At 53.3% G+C, this 27,126-nt stretch overlaps 12 protein-coding genes across 12 annotated transcripts; 8 read left to right on the plus strand and 4 right to left on the minus strand.

Moving 5' to 3' along the window:
• Nucleotides 1-44: 44 nt before the first annotated feature.
• Nucleotides 45-1,078, plus strand: CPR2 (Peptidyl-prolyl cis-trans isomerase B; the record flags this gene model as incomplete). Its single annotated transcript, XM_062872332.1, has 3 exons — nucleotides 45-659; nucleotides 720-846; nucleotides 907-1,078. The coding sequence occupies exons 1-3, from the start codon at nucleotides 332-334 to the stop codon at nucleotides 1,076-1,078; spliced, it is 627 nt and encodes a 208-aa protein (XP_062734926.1). The 5' UTR covers nucleotides 45-331.
• Nucleotides 1,079-1,315: 237 nt separating this feature from the next.
• On the plus strand, nucleotides 1,316-1,565 carry QC761_0037800 (uncharacterized protein; the record flags this gene model as incomplete). Its single annotated transcript, XM_062872333.1, has 2 exons — nucleotides 1,316-1,337; nucleotides 1,378-1,565. 2 exons carry the CDS (start codon nucleotides 1,316-1,318, stop codon nucleotides 1,563-1,565), a joined length of 210 nt encoding a protein of 69 aa, XP_062734927.1.
• Nucleotides 1,566-1,696: 131 nt separating this feature from the next.
• Nucleotides 1,697-2,490, plus strand: RMT1 (type I protein arginine N-methyltransferase Rmt1; the record flags this gene model as incomplete). The annotated part of the gene is made up of 3 exons (XM_062876339.1): nucleotides 1,697-1,747; nucleotides 1,877-2,137; nucleotides 2,209-2,490. The coding sequence occupies 3 exons, from the start codon at nucleotides 1,697-1,699 to the stop codon at nucleotides 2,404-2,406; spliced, it is 510 nt and encodes a 169-aa protein (XP_062734928.1). The 3' UTR covers nucleotides 2,407-2,490.
• A 200-nt stretch (nucleotides 2,491-2,690) lies between these two features.
• QC761_206090 (uncharacterized protein) lies at nucleotides 2,691-4,371 on the minus strand. Its single transcript, XM_062876340.1, has 4 exons — nucleotides 3,941-4,371; nucleotides 3,488-3,876; nucleotides 3,188-3,433; nucleotides 2,691-3,124 (listed from the first exon to the last, which is right to left on the minus strand). The coding sequence occupies exons 1-4, from the start codon at nucleotides 4,039-4,041 to the stop codon at nucleotides 2,985-2,987; spliced, it is 876 nt and encodes a 291-aa protein (XP_062734929.1). The 5' UTR covers nucleotides 4,042-4,371; the 3' UTR covers nucleotides 2,691-2,984.
• QC761_206100 (uncharacterized protein) lies at nucleotides 3,943-5,310 on the plus strand. The gene is made up of 2 exons (XM_062876341.1): nucleotides 3,943-4,739; nucleotides 4,827-5,310. The coding sequence occupies exons 1-2, from the start codon at nucleotides 4,494-4,496 to the stop codon at nucleotides 5,274-5,276; spliced, it is 696 nt and encodes a 231-aa protein (XP_062734930.1). The 5' UTR covers nucleotides 3,943-4,493; the 3' UTR covers nucleotides 5,277-5,310.
• Nucleotides 5,311-5,335: 25 nt separating this feature from the next.
• On the minus strand, nucleotides 5,336-7,037 carry TPM2 (tropomyosin-2). The gene is made up of 3 exons (XM_062876342.1): nucleotides 6,320-7,037; nucleotides 5,789-6,093; nucleotides 5,336-5,720 (listed from the first exon to the last, which is right to left on the minus strand). Exons 1-3 carry the CDS (start codon nucleotides 6,335-6,337, stop codon nucleotides 5,558-5,560), a joined length of 486 nt encoding a protein of 161 aa, XP_062734931.1. The 5' UTR covers nucleotides 6,338-7,037; the 3' UTR covers nucleotides 5,336-5,557.
• Nucleotides 6,676-8,619, plus strand: QC761_206120 (uncharacterized protein). The gene is made up of 2 exons (XM_062876343.1): nucleotides 6,676-7,177; nucleotides 7,237-8,619. The coding sequence occupies exons 1-2, from the start codon at nucleotides 6,943-6,945 to the stop codon at nucleotides 8,307-8,309; spliced, it is 1,308 nt and encodes a 435-aa protein (XP_062734932.1). The 5' UTR covers nucleotides 6,676-6,942; the 3' UTR covers nucleotides 8,310-8,619.
• Nucleotides 8,620-8,824: 205 nt separating this feature from the next.
• SET1 (histone methyltransferase set1) lies at nucleotides 8,825-13,831 on the plus strand. The gene is made up of 3 exons (XM_062876344.1): nucleotides 8,825-9,929; nucleotides 10,031-13,166; nucleotides 13,233-13,831. Exons 1-3 carry the CDS (start codon nucleotides 9,384-9,386, stop codon nucleotides 13,334-13,336), a joined length of 3,786 nt encoding a protein of 1,261 aa, XP_062734933.1. The 5' UTR covers nucleotides 8,825-9,383; the 3' UTR covers nucleotides 13,337-13,831.
• Nucleotides 13,832-14,252: 421 nt separating this feature from the next.
• On the plus strand, nucleotides 14,253-17,349 carry VMA1 (H(+)-transporting V1 sector ATPase subunit A). Its single transcript, XM_062876345.1, has 8 exons — nucleotides 14,253-14,268; nucleotides 14,335-14,884; nucleotides 15,070-15,103; nucleotides 15,176-15,197; nucleotides 15,270-15,318; nucleotides 15,378-15,462; nucleotides 15,528-17,092; nucleotides 17,151-17,349. Exons 2-8 carry the CDS (start codon nucleotides 14,477-14,479, stop codon nucleotides 17,205-17,207), a joined length of 2,220 nt encoding a protein of 739 aa, XP_062734934.1. The 5' UTR covers nucleotides 14,253-14,268; nucleotides 14,335-14,476; the 3' UTR covers nucleotides 17,208-17,349.
• A 250-nt stretch (nucleotides 17,350-17,599) lies between these two features.
• On the minus strand, nucleotides 17,600-21,384 carry QC761_206160 (uncharacterized protein). The gene is made up of 2 exons (XM_062876346.1): nucleotides 18,621-21,384; nucleotides 17,600-18,419 (listed from the first exon to the last, which is right to left on the minus strand). The coding sequence occupies exons 1-2, from the start codon at nucleotides 20,396-20,398 to the stop codon at nucleotides 18,218-18,220; spliced, it is 1,980 nt and encodes a 659-aa protein (XP_062734935.1). The 5' UTR covers nucleotides 20,399-21,384; the 3' UTR covers nucleotides 17,600-18,217.
• A 222-nt stretch (nucleotides 21,385-21,606) lies between these two features.
• RAD9 (radiation sensitive protein rad9) lies at nucleotides 21,607-25,628 on the plus strand. The gene is made up of 4 exons (XM_062876347.1): nucleotides 21,607-21,984; nucleotides 22,075-22,144; nucleotides 22,235-22,269; nucleotides 22,374-25,628. The coding sequence occupies exons 1-4, from the start codon at nucleotides 21,871-21,873 to the stop codon at nucleotides 25,191-25,193; spliced, it is 3,039 nt and encodes a 1,012-aa protein (XP_062734936.1). The 5' UTR covers nucleotides 21,607-21,870; the 3' UTR covers nucleotides 25,194-25,628.
• QC761_206180 (uncharacterized protein) lies at nucleotides 25,439-26,557 on the minus strand (the record flags this gene model as incomplete). Its single annotated transcript, XM_062876348.1, has 2 exons — nucleotides 25,439-26,113; nucleotides 26,275-26,557. The coding sequence occupies 2 exons, from the start codon at nucleotides 26,555-26,557 to the stop codon at nucleotides 25,677-25,679; spliced, it is 720 nt and encodes a 239-aa protein (XP_062734937.1). The 3' UTR covers nucleotides 25,439-25,676.
• Between the last annotated feature and the right edge of the window lie 569 nt (nucleotides 26,558-27,126).

The raw sequence follows: 27,126 nt of genomic DNA on the forward strand, positions 1-27,126 counted from the left end.
CCGTCGCGTAGCCGGGCTCGATGAGTTGGTCCCCTCGCCCCCATCCATTGCCCCGCACTCTCAACCACTCACCTCGCTGTCCCGCCTCAAACCCGCCTGAAGACACCCCCTGTAAACCCGCCCCCCCAAGCTCGGCTCTCACCTGCCGCACGCCCAAGTTGAAACAGAAACGTAGCTTCAACTGATCGAGGTGGCAGCAACAACAGTCCGAGTTCTGGACTTCTCATTTATTTTCTCTTTTTTCCCCTTCCCCCGCATTCTAGTCTTCAATTGATTCATTCTTCCACTTCTCTCTCCCTCACAGAAACACACCTCACAGAAGCAAGACACAATGTTCAGCCTCAAGCGGGTCGTCCTGACCGCCACCGCCCTCCTGGGTGTGTCGATGGTTGCTTTCTCCCAGGTTGCTGAGGCTGCCAAGGGCCCCAAGATCACCCACAAGGTCTACTTCGACATCACCCACGGTGATGAGCCCCTCGGCCGCATCGTCATGGGTCTCTACGGCAAGACCGTCCCCAAGACCGCTGAGAACTTCCGCGCTCTTGCCACTGGCGAGAAGGGCTTCGGTTATGAGGGGTCTACCTTCCACCGTGTTATCAAGCAGTTTATGATCCAGGGTGGTGACTTCACCAAGGGTGATGGCACTGGCGGCAAGTCCAGTAAGTGTTTTCCGAGGGTTTTCTTGAGAATGAGACATGGTGTACTGACTAGAATCGCAGTCTACGGCGAAAAGTTTGCCGATGAGAACTTCAAGCTCAAGCACACCAAGAAGGGCATTCTCTCCATGGCCAACGCCGGAAAGGACACCAACGGCTCCCAGTTCTTCATCACCACTGTTGTTACTTCGTACGTTGAACCTGTCCGAAAATACTTTGGAAGGAGCTTTGGCTAACAAGTCCCCTGCAGCTGGCTCGATGGCCGCCACGTCGTCTTCGGCGAGGTCCTCGAGGGCTACGATATCGTCGAGAAGATCGAGAACGTCAAGACCCAGCCTGGTGACAAGCCCGAGAAGACGGTCAAGATCGCCAAGTCTGGCGAGCTGGAGGTCCCCGAAGAAGGTATCCACGTGGAACTCTAAACACAGCGTTATTCTTTACATATACCCTTTTTTACTTTCATTCTTAGTGCCGTCCGTGTGCCCAGGTTTTGCTGTGCTCCTCATCCGCACCTTGTTTGCTGACCGGGGATGTGTTTGCGTACCCAGGCCACGACGACCAAGATGAAAATCGAGAAACTATCACCTTTGGAGTTCACAAGGCCGATATGAAGGATATTTCGTCATGAGATTACACACACACACACGAAGCAAAAAGACATGAAATTGATGAAAAACACGAGTGCTGATTTATGGGCTTTTGTTCCATTGCGTTCTTGCAGACTTGGATGATGACTCTGCAGAGGTCACCGACGACGTTTATCCGACCGCCCCGATCGAGAGTAGCGGTTGGGCCATCTGTGGCAAGTTTTTTGTCTTTGCCGCTGTGGTGGCTTCTGTTGTTGGCTATCTTCGCCAACGCCACACGCAAAAGTCTAAGAAGGCTCGTTATGAGAAGAGCTTGGCGTAGAGAGGATCGTAGGATTAGTGGGGAGCTGGGCCTGAATAGGTATTCCTTCGTGGGAGACATGACAAGCTGTAGAATAAACTTGGTAAACTTTATGGGCCGAGAGCAACAATTGCTCTGGTTGTAGTCTCAGCATGGTGCTGCTTGTTCTTATTCACTTCATGATTTCGGTTTACATGCATCACGTGGGCACCCCCGTTTCAAGCATCTTAAATTTTTGGGCTTGTCTATCAACCAAAGCACTCACTCATACATACACACTCACACTCACAACTTAATTCTCCACGACCACATCTAACGACCACGTTTGATAGATACAGAAACCCGTTTTCTTCGCCGAACATTACCCCTTTTCACCACCGGGTCATTTGGAAAAGAAAACAGCCAAAATGAAACTCCTCACCCTCAACTTCCTCACCTGCGCCGTAAAAACCTGCAAGTCCTCCTCGGACTCGTTCCCCCTCCACCCAAAGGACGCCGAGCTCGCCTCGGACGACGTCGAGGTCAACCCGGAGCTGTTGGTCAACTTGCTTCCGAGGCTGGACTGGAAGGCGCTCAAGACGACGTCCGCAGAGGTATTTCTCCCCTCATGCATCTATCCGGTATAAGACAAAACTTCAACCATACTGACAGTGAGTGTGTATAGCTCGGCTTCCCCCAACTCCCAGACTCCCCACCAACCATCGAACAACTCCAATCAGACGACAAGTTGTTGAAAGACCTGCACTCGCTGCTCATGGAGACGAACCTGATGGAGGGCAAGCTCGTCTGCGGGGTGTGCGGGCATGAGTATGCCGTTCGGGAGGGGATTCCCAACTTTTTGCTGCCGAGTCATTTGGTTTGAAGTTTCTTCTTTTGGGTGGACGGACAGTTTGAGGAAGAGCGGGATCGATATTGGGAGGGAAAGGCAAAAAATCACGATTGGGCCCGGGAAAATCGGTGCATATGGTAGAGAAAATAGCTGTTTGCTTATGGGAATGTGATGGCATATGGGATGGTGGTTAGGTTGTTCATCTTGTTGATACCAAAAAAAAAATTGCAAAAGGTTCTGAAACACAACCTTTTCCTGATTTTATCATTGAATACTGGGAAAGACTCGTTACTTCAAAAGTCAATGTGCAATTCCCACTCTCATTCTTGGTTGTCACTGACACCAACCATATTCAGACAAGAACCTAGTATGAAAATGCCACAACTATGCCCTCGCCCAAGCCATTCCCAACTATCATAACTCCGTCCAGACCAACAAAATGTAGGCCCTAAAGTAATAAACAAGACCAAAAAAGGAAAACGACGAAACATATCTATGCTACAAGAGTTACACAGTTCTTCCAATACAGCCCATCCATCCATCCATCCATCCTCCCTTCTTCATTCACAGTCATACCCATACACACACACCCGCACTTACGCCCAGTATGTTTACTGCTGCTTCTTCTGCGCAGCCGGTCCCATCTCCTTATCAAACGCCCCATACGACACCTCCAAACTAGCCAGCGCCTTCAGCCCAACCGTCAAAATAGCCAGCACAATCACCAGCGTGATCAGCGCCATAAAGATGCCTATTTTTTGTCATGTCAGCAACCCACTCCTCCCCTTTTCACTTTCCACTTGTAAAGACTTACCAGGAGTAAAAAACTGATACTTCTCAAACAACCCCCTCGTATCCCTCTCCGTCTCATTCCCCCTCCTATTCACCACCGCCCCCTCAAACTCATCATTCAACCCCCTCTTCAAATCCATATGCCCCGTAGCCACCCCGTCAAACTCAGACCTATAAGGCGGCAACTCAGCCGGGTCCGAGAAAACCATAACAGTGTACCCCTCCCCCTCCTCATCAAGGGCAGACATCCTCTCCCCAAGTCTGTGATCTACACCAACCAATGTCAGCACCACCCTTCACAGTTTGCCATGAAAGAACATACCATTATCCTCCAGAATCTCCACCCTCTCCTTCTCATCTCCCCCCCCAACAACAGGAGGAAGACCCCTCATCCTCACCTCCAAAAGCTGCATCGCTCCCCCCTTGACATGTTTGCAGGACTGGGCGACCAGCTCCTTTAGCTCGGTGGCGGAAATCTGTCCGATAACCTCTGCTACGCTAAAGGCGGACTTTGTGTTTTGGGCGCGGGTGGCCTTGCAGAGGTTGGGCGTGTGGAGGCAGTGTTCCGAGGTGCGAATGTCTGCCGCGTGGAGGTTGGGTTGGGAGATGAGGATGTACTTGTCTGTTGGGCAGCCGGAGAGGAGGGACTTGGTTGTGGAGAGGACTGAAGAGGATGTTTGGAGTTGGGGGTTGGAGTTCGGGGTGGGGAGGCTGTAGAGGGAGAGGGGGAGTTAATATTTTGAGGGATATGGAAAGGGGGGAATGGGAAACGTACTCGGCGGAGGAGAAGAGGATAAAGGGTGCGGAATCGGTAAAGGCGTTGACGCTGGTTGCTGCTGTGCAGGCCAGCAGGGTGGCTGCTTGGCTGATACGCATCGTGTTGTTGGTGTAGGTGAACAGATTGGCTTCAACCGGGAGAGAAGTGAGGTGAACTTGGCCTCTCTGTCGTTGCTTGAATCGCGAGGGGTGTTCGATGTTGTATGGTCAGGAAGGTATTCAACACAAATGTCGCGGATGGAGGAAGCTGTCTGCGACAAGTAAGGTATGCAGCTGGCTGGGATGGATGATGCAGCTCGGTCTCGCTCCCGTCGTATCCACCAAACCCAAGCCAAGACAGGCGCCACCACCAACGGGGCCCCTGCCTGCCACCCGCTGCTGCAAACCAGGCGGTGTGGGGCGGCAAGAATCCCGATAACACCAGCCCGCGCCGTTAGCGAAAAGTTACAGGGGATCAATATCGCCAAAATTACAGTTGCTGGGCCATCAACTCAACCTTCTCAACATCCCACCTCCATCCCGTCACAACCACCTCCCAATTGCTCCCCAAAATGGACGGAACCGCCGCCATGTTCGCCCAACCGGGCATGTTCATCCAGCCCCGAGTCCGCAAAACAGCCCCTCCACCCCCCAAGAAGCGCAAAGTCCAGCACGCCGTCGAAGAAGTCACATTCGACCGTACAGCCCGCGAAGAATACCTGACCGGGTTCCACAAGCGCAAGCTAGAGCGGAAGAGACACGCGCAGCAAATTGCCGAGCAAAAGGCCCGGGAAGAAAGAATTGAGACGAGGAAGCAGGTGAGGAGGAGCAGCAGACTTTTGGTTTTCCATGGGAATATCTAAAACAGCCTTATTCTGACATGTGTGTGTCTACTATGGTAACAGATTAGGGAAGAGCGTAAACAAGCCCTTGAAGAGCACGTCCAGACCATTCAGCAAATTCTCCGCGAAGCCGAGGCAGCCGGGACAGGTACAGCAGGCAAAGACGGGGAAGAGGACGAGGAATGGGGCGGCCTGTCTGACGACGAGGTGGTGGAGGCGCCCATTGACATGGAGGAGGAGTACATTGATGAAGACAAATACACCACCGTTACCGTCGAGGCTGTTAGTGTGGACCGGGACGGTCTGCACAAACCAAAAGCTGTCTCTTCCGACGACGACGAGGAGTCCAAAACAGAGAAGCCAGAAGACGAAGACAAACAAGCGACCAAGGGCGCGAAGCGTCCCAAAGAGCAAAAGAAAAAAAAGAAGTTTCGATATGAAACCAAGTTCGACAGACAGCTCACAGAGAGAAAGCAAAAGGCCAAAAAGAGGAAGGCAAGAGGGGTGGAATAATACAGACACGGCAGCAATAAACATCTTCAGGGGATTGCGGTACCATGACCACCATGTGCTTGGGGTAATTGTGTGTGTTTGTGTTGTAAAAAGCCGCAAAAACTAAATACTGTAGGCAGTGGGAAAACCAGTCCAAACATCCTCCTTCTGTCTCCATCAATCGACATACGGCGTTGAAAACCTCACACCCGAGAACCACAGCCCGAGCATGTTTGTGACGAAAAGATGCCGCCGACGAGACCTGTCCCGTACCCAACAACAGCAAGCTGGATGAGCGCCGCTTAGATGTTGCCAATCTCGTTTTGGAAGTCCTCCAGCTCCTTCTGGACGGTGGCGTACTTCTTGGCCATCTCCTCGTACTTGGACTCCCACTGATCGCGCTCCTGCTCGAGAGCCTGGACTTTCCGCTCGAAGTGTCCGGCCTTGACGTCGGTCTGTCGCAACCTATGGTGAGGTAGATGAGGTTAGCATTGGTCATGACGCCGAATAGGTGTAGACAAGAGGCGGCATACTTCTCGTTGGCCTCGCGCAAAGTCTTATCTGCTTGCTCAGCCTCTTCCTCGAGAAGTTGGAGTCTCCGAGTCAGCGTTTCGTTCTGGGTTCCGTGCTGCGCGCCTTCGCTGGCAGCGCTCTTGAGGTCCTTGACCTGAGTTTCGTATTTCTCTACCTCGGACTCTAGAACGCTGTTCTTGTGCGTAAGGGAGATGATCTCCTGCTCCTTCTGGAGGTTCTCCTGCTCGAGCGCCTTGACCTTGGCCTGGAGCTCTTCGACCTTGGCAGCAGATTCCTCAGACTCCAAACGGAGCTGGGTCATTTTCTATGAGTTCACATGGCGCATGTTAGCTCGCTGGAGCAAAACAGAGCCGTTGCAACAACAACATCCGTGGGCAAACCACAGCAACGACACTGGCACCGGCACCAGCAACACCGAAACACCAAATGGCGGTCTCTCGTGATGGTGGTGGGTTGTAGTAGGGGGGAACCTGATGGTGGGGCGCCAAACAAGGGTCCATCTCTCGAATGTTCCAAGACACTCAACTCACCTCCTTGATGCGATCCATGGTGGTGTTGGGTGTGTGGAAAAGGTCGGTTTGGTTGTAGAGAGGAGGACGAGTTGTTAGTGTTCGAGAAAGAAGTCGCGGGTTTGCAGATGTTCAAGTTGAAAGTCGGATGTGTTGGGTAATAAAAGGAGAAGTAAGTGGGTGGATGAGAGCTGGCAAATGTTGGTGGATTAGGTAGGAAATGAAGACAAGGAAGTGCCCCTCACCTGGCTCACCCTCCACCCCCCTCCACTCCCTCCTCCTGGCCAGCGGCCGCGTTTCCATTTGCTGCCGACGGGTGGCAGTCACTTGTCTGATCACCACCCCCAGCCTAAAAGGTGGGGCACTGTTGTCGAGCTGCACCAAGAGCATTCGGCTGCTGCGCCGTTGCTCTGCCAACCAACTTGTTCTTTTTACGGATGCCGGGGGACAGAGTGAGACGCGACCAACACGGCCAGACGCCGCGACCAACCACTGCAAATAGAAATCATTCCACCCTCCTTGTGAAACGGGACATGCCAAACGACCTCTAGACTTCGGACAACAGCAACAGCAACCACGACGCACACTCGACACTCGACAATCGCCAGCTGGGAGGCTATTCCCAGATTCAACCCGCTGGGACAATGCTGGCAGCCCACCACGACCAGGAGAATGTGTACGTGCACCAGGCCGGCGCCTCTAATAAACAGCTGGGAGCCAAAACCCCTGGCGCCCGCTATCCGAAAACCCCCCTGAAAATCCCACTCAACGACGAGAATGCCAACCACGGACTCGGAGGAGGCAAAGGAGGGCTATTGCAGACCAAAGGAAACAATGTATTGGTAAAGTCGGGCAAGCAGGTCTTGGTGACGCCAGCGGGTGAGCTTATTTTCTTGCTTTTGCCAATTGTGCAGAGTTCTTCGCTAACAAACATGCAGCACCCCAAACTGGTCGAGCCCCTCTCGGGAACAAAACCACCAATGGCAAGGCTCGGGCAACTCAGAATACCCAGGGCGGGAAGGGAACTGCTCTCAAGACACCGGGACAGAGGCCGACAACTGCTCAACGACCAAAGCAGGCTGCGCCCCAAACTGGGCCAGCCAAAGTCGAGGTCCGTGCCGATGTTCAGCCTCCCATTAAGGCCGATGACGAGGTCGAGTACTGTCCACCAAAGCCCAGGGACTTGCCTTACGAATCCGATGTGCTGCCCGATGGCGTATTAACATTCCAGGGGTTGAAGCCTGAGAACCTCTTCAACGACTACTATCGGTACTACTTCAATCGTGTGGATGGCCAGGGAAAATCGGCCTTGGAAAGGGAAATGGAAGAGCGGCAACAGCGAAAGTTTGCGCGTGGTGATGAGCAGATTCGCTTGGACATGGAGGGGTTTGACTGGAGCGTGGGGGATGCCCCAGAGAGCCGTGATGTATTTCAGAAACGGCAGGAGACCATCAAGGTGGAAGCTATCCCGGTTGTCAAGAAAGTCACTGGGTTGGGGTCAAGACCGCCGTCCACGATTGCCTCCCGTAGAGCAGCCTCGGCTCTTGCTGCACCAATCAACTCCATCCGCGGTGCGCCTGGGAAGACCGCGATATTGGCTCCTAAGCCGCAGCCACGAGGCTTGCTGTTGCCCAAGAGAAAGCCAGCCGACAACATTCTCCAACCTGGTACATTCACGCGGGATACGGCATCTTCAATAATAGCCTCGCGCAATACACTCGGTTACAGCAAGGGCCGTTCTGCCTCTTCAGCAATTCATGGGAAAAAAGAGTCGGTCACCCGAATGCCAGAGGTTGCCCCAAAACCTCGCCCTTTGAGCCGCTGTCTGAGCACAGCTTCTTCTGGTTCCGATGCGACGATAACGCCGGCTCGTTTTGCCCAGTCTTCGCAAGACTGGAAGAGACCCGACTTTCTCTCGATATTTGATGTGGAGGACGATGACAGCGCTGCGAGCACAGCAGTGCCCCAAGTTGATGATGAGGAGGAATTCCAAATGTCCACAGACTTTTAGACAGCAACTTGATACAGGCATATTCATTGGAGTAAGGTTGGTTGTGTTCGGATATGGCGTTGGAAGCTAGTTGCACGGTTTCTAGCATCAACTGGGCTTGCTGGGTTTTTGGTTGTAGGGGTATTTGTTTTCGGGTTTATGTTGGAGATTACGGATGTGGGAAAGGGTAGGGAATCAGCACTTCGGAATTTGGACGTTATCCAATTTATGTCTCTCTTACTTTGTAATTGATAGGGTCCAACAAGACATTTGCAGGAAGGCTCTTTCCAAACAAAAGCATTGCTATACGAATAAAATAAACATAAGATGATGTCATCGTGACTTCTCTTGGTTTAACTCTGTGATTCCTTTTCCAAGTCAACTTAACTGTGTACAACTACCCGGCTCGTTGCGTGGCAGCCACATCTCCGCGTAACGGAAAGTCGTGACCTGGAGGCAGCCTGGTCAATGACCCTGATGACCCCTTTTGTGGACTCTCAATGGATGCCCCATCAACCCCTTTTCACCAATCTTCCAGAGCTGTCACGTGCTCCTCGCCAGGCCGCCACAGCTGGAAATCAGGGCAGGACAGCTGCGCCACCACGGCCACCCCTTCCACCAGCTACTTACGCTTGGGCCATCCAGGCACGGGCATTGGCGCTGAATGCCAACCGTTTTAGGTTTAGCGAGACAATGGCTCGCGACTTCATCCTCCTGAACATTGCAATGTCTGAACTTCACTTCTGCCTTTGACAAAGAATCGTGCCGTTGAGCTCAATCACCACAGCGTCTTCTCGGTCGCCAACAACAGCGGATTGTCGACATCCATCTCTGCCGGCGCCAGAGTTCATTTACTCGTCTTCGCCAAGCATCCAACACCGCCCATCCTTTTTTTTGCGGCGCGGTCTCCGAGATCCTCCCTCCCTTTGTCGGCAAAACTTCTGTCGCGTTGAGGGCCCCCGTGCGCGTCATTTCCGGCCATATCGCACCTCCTCCAAGTCCACCCTCATCCATGAATGGTATCCTTCCGCGCCGTCGCTTCGAGATATGATGGTTGGAGGACGGAGGGAGCGATAACAGGTATTCTCTCTCGCAATGACTCGAGCTCCTGGCGCGAGTTACGCTCAGTTCTTTCCTGCTGCCCCCCGGGTCGTTGCCAGGGACCGGACAAGGGATCGGGAAGATCGCGAAGGTCCCAAGGGAAACACCCTCGATTCGTCGCCTTTGCCAGATGATACCACCAACGGCCACCTCACCTCGCTAGGCCCCGCGGAATCCTGTCCACCTCAGCAGGACGGGCACATCCCCCCGAGCGCTATGGCTGGCACGAGATTTTCGAGCAGCCAGCTCACCCCTCCAGCTTCCAACGACTCCCCCTCATCCCATCTCTCATCAGCTGCCCAGCAGCCGTCGACGACCGTGCGAAACACCAACGGGTATCACGGTCATGTCCCAATACAGAACGAACCGCTCCAGAATGGCACGTCGAGTGTTCTGCCCAGCGTTCCCGAACGCACCTATGCCCGAGACCCCTCACGCCCGATTCAAACCGTCGTGTGCACATATGATCCTCTCATGGATAAGAAGCTGCCGAGCGGTGAAAGAATGAAAACAAAACCGAAATATAAGGAGTTTGGATTGGTATGTACGCCCGATACTCATATATACTGGAGAGAGGTGGGGGGTGCGGGGGGGGGGCGTCGTCTTGCTGTGTGATATTGACTGGCTAATACCGCGCACAGGACGGTCAAGATGACGCTCCCCCCCAAGATCCCCGCCTTGCAAAGGGTGGCCGCCTCGGTTACATCAATGTCGACTTCCACCATGCGAAGGCGCGCCTGCGCCAGACCCCCTACAGTCTCAAGCAGTACAAATACGACCCCAAAACGTCTTGCGGGCCCGGCCCTCCGACACAAATTGTGGTTACAGGGTTCAATCCTATCACCCCTTTCTCAACGGTTACCACCTGTTTTGCTGCTTTTGGAGACATTGCTGAGAGCAGCAACAAGCTACATCCCGACAATGGTAGTTACCTTGGTTTTGCAACCTTTAGGTACAAAGATACGAAGCCGAATAGGTCGCGGCCTCAAGTCATTAGTGCCGCCGACGCAGCAAGAAATGCGGTCCGTGCCATGAATAACAAGCAGATTGCAGGGCGCCTTGTTCGAGTCGAATTCGACCCTGACGGAAAGAAGAGCTCCGAAATGCTCGTTCAGGCCATCCGAAAAGACTTAGAAAGGCACAACAGTGTCCCATCGACGGCGAGACCTATTCCTACAGGTCCACGGGCTTGTGTCCCAGGACCTCCTCCTACTGCGCCGCGAGGTCCAGCTGCCCACAGAGCACCACCACCTCCGCCTGCTATTGCCGGTCGGGGAGCGGGAGCGGGACCAGTGCCAGTGCCAGGACCGCCATCAACCAGGCCCGTGTACGTGATCGAGACTGAGAGCGTCAAGGACACGATCCGGGAAGCGCCCTACATCTTCGTCGCCCACGAGTACGTTCCAGTCCAGCCGTCAACGGTTATGCACATGAGGAAGCGCCTTAAAGTGTACGCCATCGAGACTATTCGTGCCGATAAGAGTGGCTATTACGTGATTTTTCACAACAGCGACCGGGGTCGCCACGATGTTGAACGTTGCTACAGGGCATGCAATCGGACACCTTTCTTCAATTACCTTATGGTCATGGAACTCAACACCTACGGGTCGGAGGGCAGGGGCTCAAGGACATCTCGAGAGCCTCGAAGACACAGTCGAAGTCCTGAGCGCAGGCGAGTAGACGACCATCGATCACACCGTGACCACGACCGAGGCCGACGTGATGAGGATCGACAGAAACGGGAGGAACAAGACCGACGAAAGCGTGAAGAGGAGTCACTGCTAAAGGAAGAGAAGGATCAAAGAGCCAAGAACTTCGATCCTGTAATCGAAGCTACCAATGTGGTAATTCAACAGATGAAGGAGCAGCTCATCAGGCACATTCGAACCAAGATTGCGGCGCCGGCCTTGTTGAACTTTCTTGATCCTGCCAACCAGGTGGCCAGCCGACGGAAGCACAACATTGAAGACCCGCATTCCTCCAAGCTCTCGATCACTTTTGACGACTCCGATACCAAATCACCGGTTGGCACACCGAATTCCAGAGCGGATCCAATCGAGAGGCGAACTGGTCGACTGGACGTGTCTGCGCTTCCCCGAATTCGCAAAGCGAAAAATGCTGCTCTCAACGCCCGCAAGCATGCCTTCAACGACCCCTTTGCGCGCCACCGACCTCCCACCCAACGCTCGACGTTTCGATCTCTTCATGACCGCCTGCAAAGCGATAGCGATGATGACTCGGATGACGAGGTGGATCACAGGTATTTGAATGTTCGGAATACCGATGAACCTGAATCTCGACCTCGTAGCCGCTCGTCCACGGATGACGAGGCTACCAAGGAAGACTATGCGTCATGGGGCCCGGCTGAGGAAGATTCGATGACGGAAGCCAGCTTTGCGTTGACCGACGGGCCGGCTCTTCCCCGAAAAAGAAAGCTGGACTTGCAGATGGAGACGGCTATCAAGCGGCAGAAGAAAACGGACGAGGAGCTTTTCGGAGTTACCATCAACCGCGTCGACCCAGGTTACCCCTCGAGAGAGCTTTCGCCGGAGGATATTGTGCTCCCCGATGCCGAACCCTTGGAGGAGAGGGACACTGATAGTTCGCGGATGCCGACACCTGTTCCTCAGGGGGGCAAATCCAAAAAGAAGGCCACGAAAACCAAAAAGAAGTCCAAGAAACAGATTTTCGAGGAACGTGAAGCCCTCAAGCGTCAGCAGGAAGAGATCTTTGAGAAGGAGGCCTCTCTGGCTGCGGATGAGGTCGAGCCCACACCCGATGCTGAGCCTGAACCGGGCATCAAGGAAGCTGCTCTTGACGAGGAGCCAGATGTTGAGAAAGGAGAGAAACCTCGGAAACTGGACCTTGATGAGAAGATGTATCCGTCTGAGAAGGTTCGCGCATTTGAGCTTCCTTCGAACTTCATTCTTAACGAAACTTCGCTTCGGGCTTCGGTTCTGCCTGCACTTTCCCACGCTGATCTGCCGAATCTGGAAAGATTGAAACAGAGGCAGGGGAGTGGATATCTGGAACAACCTCAGGTCTGGGCGTGGATGCGGGACCGTGTTCGTGAGCTAAACTCACCCGATGCTTCAAAGGATACTCCATGCAGCATTGGCGGCTACTATGTCCCCAATACAACCGGCTGTGCCAGGACCGAAGGTGTCAAAAAGATTCTCAACTCGGAGAAGTCCAAGTACCTGCCTCACCACATCAAGGTCCAGAAGGCCCGGGAGGAGAGGCAGGCGCAAAACGGGAAGGCGGGCAAGGACTCGGTCCTGGCTGCCGCAGAAGCCGCAAAGTTGGCGGCGGAGAGCCAGGTTGCTAGAGGCACCTCGCGTGCCAATCGGGCGAACAACCGTCGTTTTGTGGCTGGTCTGCATGACCAGATAAGGGGTCTCGGCCAGGATTCGGACGCCTTCAGGTTCAACCAGCTCAAAAAACGGAAGAAGCCCGTCAAGTTTGCTCGGTCGGCCATCCACAACTGGGGACTGTACACTATGGAGAACATTCCCAAGGACGACATGATCATCGAATATGTGGGCGAAGAAGTCCGGCAGGTGATTGCAGAGCTCCGAGAGGCGAGATATCTCAAGAGCGGCATAGGTAGCAGTTATCTCTTCCGAATTGATGACAACACGGTCATCGACGCGACCAAGAAGGGCGGCATCGCGCGGTTCATCAACCACAGCTGCATGCCCAACTGCACGGCCAAGATCATCAAGGTGGAGGGTAGCAAAAGGATTGTCATTTATGCCCTCCGGGACATTGCTCAGAGTAAGTTTACATCTAATAAGCGACTAGTTTTCCATGATGTGATCATTGGCTAACCGTGTGCTCCAGACGAGGAGCTAACATACGACTACAAATTTGAGCGTGAGATAGGAGCTACGGACCGCATTCCCTGCCTATGCGGAACAGCGGCTTGCAAGGGCTTCCTCAACTAATGCCTTTAATGTCTTTTCACCCTTGCCCTTTTCTCAGGCATCTTTCTTTTTCAAAAAAAAAAAAAAAATTCACCATGGGTCTGGGTTTGGCCACACTTATGGCAGGCGCACGGCTATTCTTTGTCCAAGGAGGAAAAACTGGAGTCCATATACTCAGGGCGCGCGGATAGGGCTTATTTCGGGGCAGGCGAAAGCGGGCAGGCAGGCTTCTGAGCAGGTTTGCCCTCTCACTTCTGAGGCTTATTCACCAAGCATTTGACAAGCGATTTCAACTCTCACTTTATGCCCGTTTCATCATGACTTGGGTACTTGATTTGTTTTTCTCCTCCTTTCCCTTTTCTGGAGCTTATTGATTGGGCTTACTTGTGATAAGGCGGTGCACGGATATGATAAAAAGTCAACGTTGGAGAAGAAGACGAAACAGGAAGGGGAGCAGGCAAGCAATGGGAAATGATGCTTGCTACCGCAAAAATCCCTTTTGCTTTGATATCGTGGCATACATGTACATAATTGTAAGATTTAAGGAGTCTGGTGAGGGAGATTGTGGGGGGGTATCTAGGCTTGGGATTCGCATTGGGTTTATGGAGTTTGCTGATTAAGGGAATTGGGATTTTGGAAGAATGGGAGGGTGGTGTTTGGTGTTCTAAGAGAGTTATAGACGGGCAGAAGCGCGTGGTGCCTCGGTATTGATTTGGTAGCGAAGTAAATGCAGCGCATCGAACTTGTTTTTGGAGATGTCGAGTATTCGCATGTAAACAAAACAGTGGGAGATGCTACAGGCAGTTGTTGAAGTTGACGTCTCTCCAATCTTTTTGAAATACAGACGGAGTATCTACGGCATATTTAACAGAACAGAGTTGCTGGGCCGCTCAGCTGGCAAGAGGGATCGTAGTTTCAGATCAAACATGGAAGTGTTGGTTCCTTCCGCCTCGGTGAGCCTGCCCAGCTGGTAATTACGCGGTTTAGTTATTGTTATTAATGACAGCGTGGAAATTAAGATGGTGTCTGGGTCACTTTCCTCTTACACTAACTACATTGTAAAGGCGCTGGAAGTTGTCTGTCATTCTTGAAACTACTCTACCGACATCCCGCGACACTGGACATCATCGACTGCGAGCGGAAGGTCTCTGAGTGTCTTGGATGCAGGCGGGACTGGGACTGGGACTGCGCCCGCGGTTGAAGGCGCGGCCGTCGCTGGTTGACTTGTTGGTTAGAGCTGCTAGCACACAGCAGCAAGCGTCATCGCCTCCACCGCCGGCTGGCAACGACGCTCCCTCAGGCCCCGGGTCCCGCCAAGAGGAGCTCCTCCGACCGGGAGCTCCAACTGCAACTGCAGCGGCGCTGCTGATTCTCGACCAAGCTGCGAACCTCCCACTTCCTAGCTCGCCAGAAACACCACGCATCAACACGCCCGCATCCGTCCCGCCATCGTCGGCCTCTATTTCGAATATACCTACGCTCGTCATTACTTCTGAATCCCCTCCGTCATCTCCCCTCCCCGCACCTACAGCAATTGTTGCTCCTCCCCCGAAGCCCAGCATGGCCCCCGTAAGCTAGCCCCCCCCCGCCTCCAACTCTCTCGAAACAATGCAAGCAAGCTGTCCATGGCGTGCGTCTTTGGACATCTGCCTAACCACCACGCCGGCGCACCTTCACCATTACCACCACGAATCCGATGCACCCCCCTTTTTGTTACAATGGGCTATGGTCACTGACATGATGGTGCCTTGCAGTCCAAAGCAGATGGCCAGGATGGAGTGCACAGCGGTATGCGCCAACCCCTCATCCCAACCACCACATTGGTGGTGTATCTCTAGTTGCTAACTGATGGACGTACAGGCAAAATCTACTCGGTGTCTGGGTTAGTTCGAACCGATACATACCCCGATAACACATACCGAAAGATCCTCGATGGCTAACATGCAGCCCCCAGCCCCGTCGTTGTCGCCGAGGACATGATTGGTGTTGCTATGTATGAGTTGGTATGGTTCTGGTTCGGTGCGATGGCATAAAAGACGCTCTGGCTAAGCTATGGAAACAGGTCAAAGTTGGTCACGATCAGCTCGTTGGTGAAGTCATTCGTATCAATGGCGACCAAGCGACCATCCAGGTGTACGAGGAAACAGGTACGATGCGGCTCTCCACCCTGCCCGGCGCAAGCTTGCCGAAGCTAACCTCGAGTGTCTCACAGCCGGTGTCATGGTTGGCGACCCCGTGCTCCGAACCGGCAAGCCCCTCTCCGTCGAACTCGGCCCCGGTCTCTTGAACAATATCTACGATGGTATCCAGCGCCCACTTGAAAAGATCTCGCAGGTCTCCCAGAGCATTTATATTCCCAGAGGCATTGCCGCTCCTGCCCTCGACCGCGAGAAGAAGTGGGAGTTTACCCCAACCAAGAAGGTCGGCGACCACATCGCCGGTGGTGACGTATGGGGTACCGTTTACGAAAACTCGTTCATTACCGTCCACAAGATTCTCTTGCCTCCCAGGGCTCGCGGTACCATCACGAGGATCGCCGAGAAGGGCAGCTACACAGTTGAAGAGAAGATCCTCGAGGTCGAGTTCGACGGCAAGAAGACTGAGTACCCCATGATGCAGACCTGGCCAGTACGTGTGCCGCGCCCAACCACGGAGAAGCACTCTGCCAATCAGCCCTTCCTGGTCGGTCAGCGTGTGCTCGACGCTCTCTTCCCTTCGGTCCAGGGTGGTACCGTCGCCATTCCCGGTGCTTTCGGCTGTGGCAAGACTGTCATTTCCCAGTCCGTCTCCAAGTTCTCCAACAGCGATGTCATTGTGTACGTCGGCTGTGGTGAGCGTGGTAACGAGATGGCCGAAGTCTTGAAGGATTTCCCATCGCTCAAGATTGAAGTCGATGGCCGCATGGAGCCTATCATGAAGCGCACAACTCTTATTGCCAACACGTCCAACATGCCCGTCGCTGCCCGTGAAGCGTCCATCTACACCGGCATCACAGTGGCCGAGTACTTCAGAGATCAAGGCATGGACGTTGCCATGATGGCTGACTCGTCTTCCCGCTGGGCTGAGGCTCTGAGAGAAATTTCCGGCCGTCTCGGTGAGATGCCCGCTGATCAAGGTTTCCCCGCCTACCTCTCTGCCAAGTTGGCCTCGTTCTACGAACGTGCCGGAAAGGTCCAGGCGCTGGGCAGCCCCGACCGCGATGGCAGTGTCAGCATTGTCGGTGCTGTGTCACCACCCGGTGGTGATTTCTCCGATCCTGTTACATCTGCCACGCTCGGTATCGTGCAGGTCTTCTGGGGTTTGGACAAGAAGCTTGCGCAGCGCAAGCATTTCCCTTCGATCAACACCTCGCTCAGTTATAGCAAGTACACCATGACGCTCGACAAGTGGTACGAGAAGGAGTACCCCGACTTTCCTCGCCTGCGCGACCGTATCAAGCAGCTTCTTTCCGACAGTGAAGAGCTCGACCAGGTCGTCCAGCTGGTCGGCAAGTCTGCGCTGTCTGACCCTGACAAGATCACCTTGGATATGGCTACCCTCATCAAGGAGGATTTCCTCCAGCAGAACGGTTACTCCAAGTATGACCAGTTCTGCCCCATCTGGAAGACGGAGTGGATGATGAAGCTCATGATGGGATTCCACGATGAGGCGCAAAAGGCGATCGCCTCTGGCCAGAGCTGGGCCAAGGTGCGCGATGCCACCCAGGACCTCCAGGGCGAGCTGCGCAGACTCAAGTTTGAGATTCCAGATGAGGGACAGGAGAAGATTTGCAAGAAGGTTAGTCCCTTTACTATCATCCCCTGGGAGAGAGAATCATGAACTGACAATGAAATAGTACGAGGCGATACAACAAGCCATGCTTGACAAGTTTGCTTCCGTGATTGACGAGTAAAAAATGATGTATTGTTGACAGCAAGGGGCGTCACGGTTGTTGGCATATTCTAAGCGAACTCATTCTGGGTTCTTTTTGCAAAGCGCGGTCATCGTGACAGGTTGTTGCTGTTTGTAGGCACTACAATTGCGTTTGACATGTGATGATTGTTGAAGGGTGGGGGAAAGGGGATGGGTGGTGGATTATTACCCTGGCTTTCATAGATTTCTCTGTTCTGTCAGTCTCTGTTCCTCTGTCCCTCTTTCTGACATACACATTCTTGGGGGTTCAATGGGGTAGATAGTGTATTGATTGGTTCTGCAAACACTTGATGCTTCGGTAATTCGGATCATGATGTTGTCATGAGAAAGTCACATGGCACCTCGGCATAACATGTGAAGATTATTGATGAAGCAGAATAGTTCGAGACTTTTCTGTATTTCAACCGTCATTATATACCATACATCATATCCAGTTGGGATGGGTCGTTATCGTTATAAACAAGCAACAAAAACATCAACAGCAGCAAGTGACTCTTTCTCACCCTCTCTCTCCTTCTCAAACCAGATAACAACCCGCCTGCCTGCCTATCCATAGCCATCCAGATAGAACCCCATACCAACCATCCATATAAGCCTTTGCCAACCAAATATTTCCAACAAACTTTGAGAAGCCAAACCAGCCAGCCAGCTAATAACCATCCGAACTAGAATCAAACCATGACCCAAATATATCTCGATCAATGCGCCGCCAAAGAAGCGAAAACGCATAATATCCCAGCCCTCTCGCTACCTTTTTTTTCCCCCACATCTCTCTGTTTGAAAGTATTCCAACACGTTCTCTCTTCCAACACGATTTCCAACAAACCATTCAACTCCAAAACAGACACTGGGGTATCCCCCTCTTCCAACTCTTCTGATCCCTCATCTTCTTTCTCAAATAGCTCCACAAGTCAACTCATCCCCCGAAACGAGAAGGCAGCCAATAGAAGAGGGATGAACCCTTTAAATCCCCTTCTCCTTTCTCCCCTGCTACCGCTGCTGCTCGGGCGGGCTCAAACTCCGTTCCCATTCCTTCATAAACTCACTCCCCATCTTCTTGATATTGGACGGGGTGAGCTTGTTGAGTACAGGCGGGAGCAACTCCTCCAATTTCCCGGTGCCGTTGGGGGATGAGCCGTTCCTCTTGTTGTTGCCGCCGCTGTTCAGTCTCGATTTCGAGCTTTTGTTCTTCCTGCACACAAGATATCATCAGAACCTCTTCTTTTAAACGAGAAAAGAAAAAAGAAAAAGACATTAAGGTGTATATTTTGCCCGCTGGCTGGGCTGGGTATCTCTTCAAACAAAGGAAAAGAAAAAGGAAAGACCGTTGTTGAATAAATAGAAAACCCGGGTATCACATCAAACAAAAAAACGAAAAAAATGGGACTCATACAATGGCGTCTCTTCCTCTTCCTCTTCCTCCTCCCCTCCCCTCTTCGGCGAGGTCGGATCACTAGGCATAATATCCCCATTCACCGTCGTCCCGCTCCACCGCGGACTCGACACACCACCACCCGTCGGCGGGCTGCTATTCCAATTCGACCAGTCATTATCATCCACCGAGTCGGCCGTCAGCGGCGTCCACGAGAACCTCTTTGTTGGTTTTGTCGCTTCCGTTTTTGATCTCCTGAGGGGGAGTGGTGGTGGTTTAAACTCCTCTTCCTGGGCAGTAGTAGGGATAGGGTTCATTGTCGCCAAATCATCAAATGCCGACGAAACCTTTGGTCGAGGATTGTGTGCGGGCCGGATGGTGTCTTGCTGGTCGCTGCTGTCAAAAAGGAGCATCCTCTCCACTTTCGTCTGGCGCATGTTGCCCGTGTTGTCGCGGAGGTAGACGCCCTGTCCGGTGATGGGTTCGTCGCCCACCGTCGCTTGGCGGATGTCTTCCATGAAGGTCCAGATACCTGATTTGAGGTCCTGGGCAATCTGCTTAACGCTTGTAGGCTGGGGTGTAGTCCTCGGTGCCCAGGAGGCGCGTTTGGCGAGGTAGCTCGGAGTAACAGGAGCATAGTTATGAACACCATGTGGATCGTAGTCCAGTTTCAGATGGTTCGGCCCGTCTTCATGTATGGAGAAGCCCTCGCCCGGTTTTGTCGGTGATAGCAGCGAGAGTTTCCTCGCGTGACCACCAGTGAATACCCGTCGCCGGCTCTTTTCCGGTGTAGGTTGCTGTTGTTGGTGCTGCTGCCCCAGCAACGTCTTCCTCCTGTCCAGCTCAATGCTCCTCCGGATGGCAACCTCGTCGTGACAATCCGCCGGCGAGTTTAACGATCGCAACGCTTCGTGGTTTCGCCTGTTAGTTGGTCTTTTCTTGTATCCCTCGTGTAGGGTAAACTCGTCTTTTAACCTCGCCAGCTCGGCCTCGGCACGGTCCAGCTCTTCCCTCAGCTCCATTACTCGCCTCTCCTGCGCTGCTATCGCGGTGATGAAGTCGATTCCCTCCACCGGGGACATGATGGAGGAGGGGGTGTCTAATGGTGTTGGGGGAAAGGTCGCTGCGGTGGTGGATGCTGGGACGGGTCGGGAGGGGAAGGCACTTGGTGGTGCGATGGGTAGGGTCAGGGATAATCTGTTGGTGGTTCTGGAGGCTGAGGAGGTGGATCGTGAGGAGCGACCCCCGCTGAACCCACCAAAGGGGGAACTGGGCGAGCTGAGAAGATCATCGGGGATTGTTCGAGGTCGTATGTCGTCTTGACTGCTTCCTCGGCTTCCAATTCCTCGATTAGCGACGTGCCGCCGTAGATTGTTTGGTGTTCCTTGTCCTGCCATTGTATCGTCCAGGCTTCTTCTAGGTGAAATCATCTGATCCATGTAGTAAGGGTGCTGTTGGTTCTTTGGCGTGACGGGTGTTCTTGGGCGGGGTGGTTCGGTCTTCTGTGCTGGTGGTGGTGGTGGTGGTGGTGGTTGTTTGTTTTCAATGATAAGCGGGTCGGGGGCGATAAACGAGTGTTGTTGTGACGGCTTGCGCAAGGAGGGGAATTCAGGATCAAAGGCCGACCAAGCAGCTCTGCGGCGTCGAAGAAGGCGGTGGCGGGGAGCGGTGTAGCGAGTCGTTCTTCTGGCGACGACGACGGCCTTGTGAGCGTTCAGCAGGCGGCTGTCGCGTTGGTATAAAAGAGTGTAGGCGCAAGCCGAAACGAAGCAAGTTCGGAGGATGGGGATGGAGGTCATGGAAAAAAAAGAAGAGAGCAGCGCTTTCAGAAGGGGACGACAGTGTGTGGAAACCTCATCTCGCCCGATTCATGCGACCCTTTTTTCTTATTGGTGAGCAGACCTTGACCGCCAACCAATGCTGGGGGGTCTCGTCCGGGGGTTGTATGGGTTCGTCGGTGCGACTGCACAGCCCGGTCCTAGCAGCTGTAACTGACAGGGCCCCGCTCCAGATCGTTTGTTCTGAAGCTCTCAAGACTAATGTATTCGAACGTTCGGTTGGAACACGGGGGCGGGTATGTGTGGTGTTGCGGTCTCTCTGTGTTGAACTCGGACAAGATATGGACGAGATATACCCGCCGGACGGATAGCAGCCGTGGTGGCACAAACTGTTGGGGTAGCCTGGCGGCTGCGATCGAATCCTCTCCCCCGTCGGACTTGATCGCTCACCTAAGCACTGGAGACTGTGGTCTGGCTCGTGGGGCCGACAGGGAATAACAAGGTAAGGTTGACCGTTGGCCAGTGGAGGTGTTGCAAGTCGCAGCAAGTCGCAGGGAGATTCCAGGAGGTCGGAGAGGGGCTTCGATTATTTTAAGGATTCTCAAAATTCATTTCGATTACCTGCATGCCGTGTTGCTCCGCAGTCTCTTCCAGTGCCACAACCGCACGCGAGGATCTGGACGATGACTGGATGGACCGATGGCGAAGACGAGGGACTTGTTGGCTAAGATGGACGAGGTGGTGTGAGTGGGAATTCAGGGAATCGAATGCAAGCCATTCCGCGGCAACCAGACAACCTCACACCCTACCCAGCACTACACACATCACGGGGAAAGGAGCATGAGATCCCAATGACCTTAACGAGATAAACAAAACATTCGAATGATTCGAGAAGCAGAAACGCATGAATGAGGCGCCCGAGGTATCACCTATGGCCCGGATATTAAACGGGGATTTTATACCCAGCAATTATTTGATATAAGCTGGGATGAAAACCTCACCAGCAATGGCTTGGAAACCGTTGCATCGTATACCACATAGAAATCACAAGCCTTCTCGAACAAGGCCGCAAACTCGGTTTCCAGGCGCTGCCAACTGACTGCAAATCTCAATTTCCCCTGCATTGGAAAGTGGGACGCCCCGGATTTTGGGATCTGGAATTCTTGGAGGCAATGATGCACGGACCACTTGACAAAGAATCTCTGATTGTACTCACGTGATCCCGCGTCCTCGACGCGCTTGCGCTTCTTAGAACGGTACGGCTTGGGCAAAGGGATGCAACCGTTGTTTTCTTATCAAAGCCATGGCAACGTTGCGGCGACGAGCAGCTTACGATTTCTTTTGCCATTGAGAGAAATCATGGGCGAATTAATTTCTGGTTCTTTTTAATCAATTCACTAGGATCCAGAACCTGCGGATTTCCAGAAAGCCTTTCTCTTACTATCCGCCAGTTCGCCGCCGGGTATTGGCTGGGTTTAGGTGTGGCCAGCGACATGCCATCCAAGACACTGCGAGGAGCCGAGAAAAAGGCGCTGGAAGGGGAAAATGAGTCTCAGGACACTCTGGAGGTTTTTAACCGCTTGGTGCAAGGCTACGGTGTTGGCATTGTAAGTTCTTGGTGGCGCTGAATAGGGGACCCCTCACCTTCTCTAGGCTTCCAGCATCTCAGGATTGGCTAACATCGAGACACTGTGTAGGCAAGCAGCTCACCTTCAACACCAGACCTCAGCACCACGCCGCCTCCAAGCAAGCCTGGTGTTCAGAAAGGTGCGTCAGTGCTTTGCTCTTTTTTTTTTTTTTTTTTTTTGTAATTTTTTGTGACGAATCCTGAGGACTGACGGATACACATGCACTTAGACGTTGGCCGCTTCAAAAAGCCACCATCCTTCAACGTGAGTATTTTTCGCACGGTTCCAAGGCCGTTGAATTTCCCCGCAAAGCAAACGTTCAACGCCCCTGTTTGTCCGTTCGTGGATTGCACTGACCAGCTTCACAGACGCGGGGGACGACGCGTGCAGGCAACAACAACTCACAATCTCGTCGTCAACATCGTTCCGGCGTGGAAAGGGCACCATCGCAGGGGTCACAAACCCGCCAGGCTCCTGGCAGCGATGGCCCAGACACTCAGTTAACAGACATCCCTACCCCAAACCAGATCAACGTTGCGCGCCGAGACAAGATGGACTCGCAAAAGTCGACACAGTCCAACAATGGTCGAAGCTATGACCAGTACTGTCGTTCGCCATCTCCCAGCATGAGCACTCGGACTCGAGAACAAGCGATTGTGGAGGAAGAGAATGCAGGGACGGTGCAGTTTGATCTTGATAAAATTCCCCAGGAAACGCCCTATCATGGTTCCAATCTACCACACGACTCGGGCTTCGTTGACTATGGTACAAGTCGTCTTCCCAAACATGCATCTCACCAGCCCATCTTATCGTCGCCTCGCCCGCCAGAGACACCGGCTGCTCCACATAACCCGTTTCGACAAGGACTCTCTCAGTTACTTCCCCCGTCCCAAATGTTTCAGTCGACCCAGTTTTCATCGGCCGTCAAAGTGGCCAGCCCAACTTCCTCACGACCATCGCCGGCAGAGTTCCCTCACCCAGGATCACTTACCGGCCCAGCTCTGTCATCCCCACTTAAGGATCGGGGTCTTCGGTCGTCTTCTGTCCCGAACCCGCCATCAAGCCCACAGATTCTTCCAGGGAGAAAGTCATCCAACCTGGAAAATCGACCCAGCAGTCCCATTCCTAGCGCCTCGAATGGAAACAAAGCTGCTACTGAAGCGCCGCAATCTGAGTTGCTCCCAAGGCGAAGAGCAGCCCCGGAGCCAATGGCCGCTTATGAGCCTATTCACAAGTCCCAAGAAAGACGTGGCTCCTCGGAAGTGCGGTCAGACCCTCCTCTATTCGAAAAGGACGATGATGACCAGGAGCTGCTTCGAAGTCGAAGGGCACAGAGCAAAAAGAATGCTGCGCTCAAGTCACTAACCGCCATCAGTGTACCGCGTTCAGCGAAGACGAAGATGGCAGAAGTCGAAGTGCCATTGACGAGCAGTGAGAAACAAACGACAAAGGCGGAGGCATATCTTGCCCAGTGCCACGGCACCGAGGCTCAAGATTCTTCACCGGATGAAGAGACCATCAAGGACTCCCAAGCTAAGAACTTGCCATCTGGACCGAAACAGCCCGCTATTGTTGACGACGATGCAACCCAGTCTGACAACGGGGATATGGCAGAGCCAGTGGTAGACTTGACGCCAGTAGCAGAGCCCGAACTTCCAGCAGTGCGTTCAAGGCGGTCAGCTCGTTCAGGCCATCCTGTTGAGCCCCCAGGTCTAGCTCCAGCTACATCCATAATTCCGGAAACGAGTCCTACACGAGTTAGAATGGAAGCCGGTGTGGTAGAGGAGCCAACCCATCAGCCGGCTGCCCCAGAACTGGAGCCGGCCTTGCCTCACTCGACCCCCCCGGCGCCCAATACAAGATCCAGAAGGGCAATTCCTGAGCCTCGTCACCCTTCAAGCTCAGACCTCACCTCCATCGCCTCAACCCCCAGCATCTACACAGACTCTACGAGAGCATCTGTGTCTGAGCGCTCGCCTCTCGAGGCTTCAATGGCTGGCAACTTCTCAGCGGTTTCTACGAGACTGAACCGGAGACAAGCCCGTGACAGAGTTGCAAAGCCGAAAGGCTCAAGAGAGAGTCTGAGGCAATCTGTAAGGTTGCAGAGTAGGAGGGGCTCAGGTTCAACAGACGAGCTCGCTCTGCCCCTGCCGACAACGCCGGCTTTTGAGGATAGCTTGGGCGTCTCCCGTCTCAATATTGCTTCGGCATCTCGGTCTACTTTTCGAGCTGCCTGCGCGAGCATCCAATCGCCCTTCGTCCAGCCTACTTCGGGATTGTTCAGCAATATGGCTTTTGCCATTTCTTTTCAATCGAAGAAGCCAGGTGAAACCAATGATCAGTACAAGAAGCGCATGGACGATTCAACCAACCTTCAGAAGCGTATTGCGCAAGCTGGGGGCAGGGTGCTTCCAAATGGATTCGATGAGCTCTTTGAGGTTTCACCCGGGAGATCACTCACGTCGACCCCGGTCGCTAGTCCTGGGAAGGGCCAGACGTCGGCTGAGATCCAACTCACTCCTGCTGGGTATGCCACCGGATTTACGGCGTTGATTGCTGATGGGCACTCTCGCAAGGTGAAGTACATGCAGGCTTTGGCGTTGGGACTGCCGTGTATTGCTCCGCGTTGGGTGACGATGTGTCTAGACAGGGGGGAGCTGGTGGACTGGTCGCCTTTTCTCTTGTGCGCTGGACAGTCGGCTTTTTTGGATAATGCCATCAGGTCGAGGAGTTTGGCTCCTTATGACGCCGCGACGGCTAGGTTGACGGATGTGGTTGCTCAGCGCCCGAAGCTGCTGCAGGGGAGCAGGATGCTGGCCGTGGTGAAGAAGTCGGTCCAGTCGAAGAAGATGCCGTATGTGTTTCTGGCGCAGGTGCTGGGGGTTTCGCTGACGAGGGTGTATACTGTTGACGAGGCCAGGGTGGCGGTGAAGGCTGCGGAGGAGGCGGGGCAGGTGTTTGACTGGGTTTATGTTGATGGGAAGTCGGTCGAGCAGGCGCTGTTTTCTGCTCCTTGTTCGACGGGGCAGAAGAGGAAGAGGAAGAGGGGGTCGATGGCGGCGCCGGATGTGGTGACGGGGGATGGTGGTGAGCCGCCGTTGAAGAGGATTAGGACGTTGGATGATGAGTTGGTGATTCAGAGTTTGATTTTGGGGAGGTTGATTGAGGAGGGGGAAATGGAACAGTGAGTGTGTGTGTGTGGGGGGGGGGGGGATATCCAGTTTACTTTTGGTTTTTTTATTTGGTTTTTATCTGCTATGTATGATTAGCGGGCATGGCGATGGGAGTTGGGGGGGATGTGAGATATCACGCCTGTAGTTTTGTAGGAACGGGATGATGGGTATAGGACAAGAGAATTTATCAGATCGGGATTAGACGGAGAATGGAAGGGGGAGGGATGGATTTTATACAGGATAATGTGAGGATACAGCGTATATTTTATAGCAGATCACTGCGTTTTGAACAGGGAGTTAGTCAAGAGGGAAAAATGAACGTCGTGAATTCATATTACAAAACTTTTATCCTACACTTTCCTTGCGATACAAATCCCAACCCATTGACAAAGGAAATAACTCCTCCTCCACCGAAAAGTAAGTTAACGAACGTCTCTAGTTAGTCCAACCTGTCTCTCACTTTTTTTCTGCTATCCAGTCCTTTTTTTTGCAGGTCAATCAGTTACACGGAGCATCACACCTCCCGATATGATCCTTGTCGGGATTCAGACAAGTCCCTCCGCAACTGCAGAGCAGCTCGATCTTGTTGCCCGGGGTGTCGGTCAGGCTGCAGGAGCTGCCGCCGCCTGCGCCGGCGACGGGGGCTTGTCTCTTTTTGTTGTTGAAGCCGCGGGGGTGGAGCTTGTTGTTGTTGCTACCAAAACCGGAAAAGAGTGATCTGAGAAAGGAAGAATGGGAGGAGGAGCCGTCGTCGGAGTTAGCGTAGGGGTTGGAGTTTGGGGAGATGTTGGAGGTGAGGGACAAGGTGGTGGTGGAGTTGTCGGGGGGGACGCAGACGTAGAGGGCTTGGATGGGGTCGGTTTTGGTCTTGCCGTCGAGGCAGTTTTCTTTGGAGGCGGAGCAGTAGGATTTTACTATGTCTGCTTCGGCGAAGCCTGGGAGATGGGGTGTTAGTGAGGGAGCAGGGACAGAGGGTGGAAAGTGGGCGGGGTGGATGGAGGAGTGAGAATGTTTAAAGAAGTCGAGGGGGAAATCATGCGTCTTTGTTTTCCCTGACTGGGCTGGCCTAAGTTTTGAGAGAAGGAAAGAGACCTACCTTGATGATCCCTCAAGATATACCCACAATACGTAAACCCCTTCCCACAAACCGCCCCCTGACCAGTGGCGGCACCGCTGCCGCCGGAGACCGCAGGAGCAGATGTAGGTGCCGAAGTAGAAGACCACACCGTTCCTGTCGCCGCCGGAGGCACGGGGATGCTTGACCACGGCACCGTAACAGACGTCGTCGAAGTCGGCGAGGGCAAAGGAAGAGGAGTGTTATCCTGTGCCCCAGACAAAGAAGCGAACAGCAGTAAGACGAGTGACAACATCTTGGTCATGGTGGTTGGCCTTGTTGAATGGGGTGATGATGGTAAAGATGAAAGAGACAGTGGGGGTGGTTCATGAACAGGCAGTAACCCTAAGAACCGAAAATGAAAAATCGACAAGTCCTCGCGTGATTTGAGGTGTTTATACTGGGTTCGTAACTCTTGATCAACTTGTCACCCGTAATCGATCTTGAAAAAGGTCGATGGCCTCTTCGATCTTGTATCATCGTGCAGGCGTGTCTCCCCTCAACAGTCCAACACCGGCAAGCATATTTGCAAGTTGACCTTAACCCAACACTTCGCCACCATCAACCCCCCCCCTTTTCCCCCAGCACATCTACTCGAATCCTCCGCATTGCGAGAGATGTAAAGTGTTATTACGTAGTATCCTGTCGCAGTATACGCTTGGCGTGCTCCCCCCTACGCAAGCAACCCCCCTCTCAGCCACTGTGATAGCGTGATAGCAACATCCCCCTCGGGAGCCCCGGTGAGAGTCTACAAAGTCCCCCCTGAGTGTACAAACATCAGCCTCGAGATTGAATCCGACAAATTCTTCTCGCAAAGGGTACCTGAGTCGGCCT

The sequence above is a fragment of the Podospora bellae-mahoneyi genome, chromosome 2, assembly GCF_035222275.1.
Source record: "Podospora bellae-mahoneyi strain CBS 112042 chromosome 2, whole genome shotgun sequence".
NCBI classification, from domain to species: Eukaryota; Fungi; Ascomycota; class Sordariomycetes; order Sordariales; family Podosporaceae; genus Podospora; species Podospora bellae-mahoneyi.